Source organism: Glycine max, chromosome 10 (genome assembly GCF_000004515.6).
Source record: "Glycine max cultivar Williams 82 chromosome 10, Glycine_max_v4.0, whole genome shotgun sequence".
NCBI classification, from domain to species: domain Eukaryota; kingdom Viridiplantae; phylum Streptophyta; class Magnoliopsida; order Fabales; family Fabaceae; genus Glycine; species Glycine max.
Window position 1 is genome coordinate 20,010,292 of NC_038246.2, and position 4,851 is coordinate 20,015,142.

The following is a 4,851-nucleotide window of genomic DNA, read 5'->3' on the forward strand; positions in this document are numbered from 1 at the left end:
AAAGTTGTAAGCAAAGAAGAGAAGCAGAGATTGAAGAAACCAACAACTAACAAAAGCAAAGTTGTATTAGATCATCCACCAGTTCAACATCTTCCTTATCCACATGCTCCGTCAAAGAAAGATAAGGAAAGGTAGTACACATGTTTTTTTAGATATTTTCAAAAAATAACATATTAACATTCCTTTTTCTGAGGCATTGGAGGAAATGCCAACATATGCTAAATTCATGAAGGATTTTCTTACAAAGAAGAGGAGAATCACATATGATGAAATAGTAGAGCTAGAGGTAGGATGCAGTGCAATCATTCAGAAATCCATTCCAGAGAAATCCAGAGATCCCAGTAGTTTCACAATTCCTGTGACTATTGGGAGATTATCAGTGGGTAAAGCACTTCTTGATTTAGGTGCAAGTATCAACCTAATGCCCTTATCCATGATTAAGCGAATAGGGGAATTCAAAATCATACCAACAAGGATGGCTTTGCAGTTAGCTAACAAAACTATCAAGCATCCTCATGGCATTGTTGAAGATATATTGGTAAAAGTTGACAAATTTCTCTTTCTAGTCGACTTTGTGGTGATGGATATAAATGAAGACAGTGAAGTTTCATTGATTCTTGGCAATCCTTTCATGAAGACTGCTAAAGTTATGATTGATGTTGATAATGGAAAACTCACTGTCAGGGTGCAAGGTGATGAAGTGCAGTTTAATGTATTTGAAGCCATGAAACACCCTAAAGATAAGAAGGAGTGTTTTAGAGTGAATGTCTTGGATGAAGTAATTTATGACTCCAGGAGGTTTATTCAAAGAAAAGATGGGTTAGAGAAAACATTGACTGAAGCATTTGAGGAGATTAGCAAAGTTGAAGCAAATAAAAATTCAGGATGTCTCCAACAACTAAATGCTTTTAGAGAAATTCCTTATCATCAATCTCTCTTTGAAGAATTAAAAGAAGAGAAGCCAAATGAAACAACAAAAATGGAGCTGAAAGCATTACCTCCACATTTGAAATATGTTTTTCTTGTAGGTGATTCATAGAAACTAGTCATTATCAATTCAAGTCTCTCTGAAGAAGAAGAAAAGAGACTGGTCAAAATTTTGCAAGATAACATAGGAGCAATTGGTTGGACCTTATCAGACCTGACAAGTATTAGTCCTTCTTATTGTATGCATATAATTTTAGTGGAAGAAGATTATAAACCTACAGCTCAGCCATAGAGATGCCTCAATCCAACCATGAAAGAAGTGGTCAGAAAGGAGGTAGTTAAGCTATTAGAGGTTGGAATGATATATCCTATCTCTGATAGCCAATGGCTAAGTCTAGTACGGGTAGTTCCAAAGAAGGGTGGTATGACTATTATAAAAAATGAAAAAAATGAGGTATTACCAACTTGTACTGTTATGGGTTGGAGAATGTGTATTGATTACAGGAAGCTCAACAAAGCCACTAGAAAGGATCATTTTCCATTACCATTTATGGATCAGATGCTGAAGAGACTATCAGACCAAAACATTTATTGTTTTCTTGATGGGTATTCAGGATATAATCAAATCCCTATTAATCTTGAAGATCAAGAAAAGACAGCTTTTACATTTCAGTGGTCCATGCTTTCTATTTTCTCTGATCTCATTGAAAAAAGTATTGAAGTATTTATTGACGACTTCTCTATTTTTGGCCCTTCTTTTGTTTATGTCTGTCTAATCTTGACATTATACTGAAGTGGTGTGTGAAACAAACTTGGTGCTCAATTGGGAGAAATGCCACTTTATGGTGACTGAAGGCATTGTGTTGGGCCATAAAATTTATGCATGGCATTGAGGTTGACAAAGCCAAGGTGGAAGTCTTTGAAAAATTGCCTTCACCAACAAATGTTAAAGGCATCAAAAGTTTTTTAGGACATGCTGGGTTCTACAGGTGTTTCATCAAAGATTTTTCTAAGATTGCCAAGCCTTTAAGCAATCTCTTGAATAAAGAAGTTTCATTCCATTTTGATAAATCATATTTTGAAGCTTTTGATACTTTGAAACAGAAATTGATTTTTGGCAACCATAATCATTGCTCCAAATTGGACACTCTATGTTGAAATAATGTGTGATGCAAGTGATTATGCAGTAGGAGGAGTTTTGGGTCAAAGGAGAAATAAAATTTTTCATGTCATACACTATGTAGGCAAGGTTTTAAATGAAGCTCAAATTAATTATGCCACAATTGATAAAGAATTGCTTGCAGTAGTGTATGCTTTGGAAAAGTTTAGATCTTACATGATAGGATCTAAAGTTATGGTTTTTACTGATCATGTTGCTATAAGATATCTGTTGGTTAAAGCTGATTCTAAACCCTGACTTATCTGTTGGATTTTATTGTTGCAGGAATTTGATTTGGAAATCAAGGATAAGAAGAGAAGTGAAAATCATGTGGCTGATCATCTTTCTAGGCTGGCTATTGTTGAGGTGACCACACAAGGACCTAAGATTCGAGAAGATTTTCTTGATGAGAAGCTATTCAACATTGCAGTAAGGCCATGGTTTACTGAGATGGCTAATTTTAAAGCAGCTGGTGCACTTCCTGATGATCTAACTTAGCATTTTCTATATGTTTAAAATTGGAGCAAACAATCTCCTGTGGAGGTGTGTAACTCAGAGGGAGGCAAGAAGCATACTGTGGCATTGCCATAGTTCACCTTACGGAGGCCATTACAATGGAGAGAGGACTATTGTCAAGGTTATCCAATCTGGTTTTTATTGGCCTACCTTGTGTAAGGATGCTCATGAATACGTCCAAAGGTGTGACAAATGTCAAAGATTAGGTGGACTCTCTAGAAGGAATGAAATGTCACTACAGAATATTCTGGAGGTCAAAGCTTTTGATTCCTGAGGGATAGATTTCATAGGCCTATTTCCATCATCTTACTCACATGAATACATTTTATTGGTTGTGGACTATGTAACAAAATGGGTGGAAGCAATAGTGGTACAACATGCATATGCGAAACCGTTATTTGCTTCCTAAAGAAAAATATCTTCTCAAGGTTTGGCACGCCCAGGGAACCAATAAGTGACGGAGGATCTCATTTTTGTAATGCCCAACTCAAAAATTCCTCCAACAATACAGTGTCAAACACAAGGTAGCCTCACCTTACCACCCTTAGACCAACGGGCAAGATGAAGTTTCTAACATGGAAGTTAAGAAAATCTTAGAAAAAATAGTTGCTTAATCAAGGAAGGATTGGTCCCAAAAACTAGATGAAGCTTTGTGGGCATACATAACAACATACAAAGCCCTTACGACTTACTCCTTTCCAATTAGTTTATGGCAAATCTTGTCACCTACCTGTTGAGTTGGAACATAAAGCTTATTGGGCATTAAAGTTTCTGAACTTTGACTCAAATGCAGCTGGTGAACATAGGAAGCTCCAACTCCATGAATTGGAGGAACTGAGATTTCAAGCTTATGAGAATTCCAAGCTTTATAAGTAAAGAGTAAAAATTTATCATGATCAAAAGCTTTCAAAAAAGAAATTTCAGCCTGTCATACCCTAATTTTGTCCAGGGACTATCGTTCGTTGATCTTTTGATCCTTGCTAGTTGACTTACGGTCTTGAATGCCAGTTACAGTGCAAAGCAAGGAACCATTCAGTGTTTCGATCAGGAATGCGAAAAATACCAAAAAAGAGGGGCAAAAAGGTCTTTTCATTGAGTTTCCTGGACCCTAGCTCGCCCAGGCTAGCCTCTGGCTCACCTGGGCCCTCAAATTACTTCAGGGTTAAGGAACCAGCTCTCCTGAGCGAGCCAGTTACTTCAGGAGTAAGCATCGGCTCGCCTGGGCAAGCTCCAGCTCGCCTGGGCGAGCTGCCATTGCCCCAAGTGCCCATTTTCCTATAAATAGGCATGCTAGGGAGGCTGAGGAGAGGTTCCAGCATTGAGTAGTGAAGAAATTGATAGAAATAAGAGAGAAGAAGAAGAAAGAAGAGGAAACAAGGCTGAAGCATTGTCGAATCACGATCGTGATCAATTCCTATGTCGTTTCTCGCTCCGTTTTCTTCATTCGTCATTCGATTAGTGTTTGTTTTTAGAGATTTGAACATGACCTATGCACCCTTAGGGGTCCCCTTTGTTGTTTTTGTGCATATTCATCTCCTTCTTCTATCATCGGTAATCTCTTTTCTTTTGTAAAGTAAGTTTTAACCGATCATTAGTGTCGTAATTCATCTTTTAAAGAGATTGAAAGTTAATAAACAAAACCGAGATAAAATCAACATATAACTGAATTTCTCTCCATTAAAGCCACTTGAGATCGTTCAAGGTCCAACGCCTTAATGACCTCTTTTTGTTTTTGTTAATTAAAATGGAATCTTTCAAAAGCCTAAAACCAATTCAACACAAAACTTTCTCGCTTTAAATAACTACGTAGGTCTGAATTCCTCATCGCACCTGAGGATACATAGGAGCAAGGGCAAAACCCTTGTCGATTATATTATTGAAGTCATGTTTTTGCACACTCGATTAAAGGTTTCTGTCCCTTGTGACGGGCGCGTGGGGTGCTAATACCTTTCCTATGCGTAAACAACTCCCGAACCCTTCTTTTCAAAATTCATAGACCCCTTTTTGGTCTTTCTAACATTTTCCTTGAATAAACGTTGGTGGCGACTCCCATGCATTCTTCCTCCCGTCGAAGGGTAGGTTGCGACACAGCTTGTTCAACAAGTTTTTTTTTTATTTAATTCTAGATTAAGATTGTTTCCAGGTAAGCTCAAGTCCAAGTGGTCTGGACCATTCATCATCAAAGAAGTTATGCCACATAGAGCGGTGATATTGGAGGTTCCAGCCACCAAAAGGACATGGACCGTGAA

At 37.7% G+C, this 4,851-nt stretch overlaps 1 protein-coding gene across 1 annotated transcript; it reads left to right on the forward strand.

Annotated features, from left to right (window-relative positions):
• The first annotated feature begins 205 nt into the window (after window positions 1–205).
• On the forward strand, window positions 206–2,584 carry LOC102666588 (uncharacterized). Its single transcript, XM_006589942.1, has 2 exons — window positions 206–1,024; window positions 2,372–2,584. The coding sequence occupies exons 1-2, from the start codon at window positions 206–208 to the stop codon at window positions 2,582–2,584; spliced, it is 1,032 nt and encodes a 343-aa protein (XP_006590005.1).
• The last annotated feature ends 2,267 nt before the right edge of the window (window positions 2,585–4,851 follow it).

Excerpts from the sequence above, each read along its gene's own strand:
- LOC102666588 (XM_006589942.1), top strand. The coding sequence starts at position 206 with ATGCCAACATATGCTAAATTCATGAAGGATTTTCTTACAAAGAAGAGG. Across the intron at positions 1,025-2,371 it reads ATTTGAAATATGTTTTTCTT|GAATTTGATTTGGAAATCAA; the intron begins GTAGGTGATTCA and ends TTATTGTTGCAG.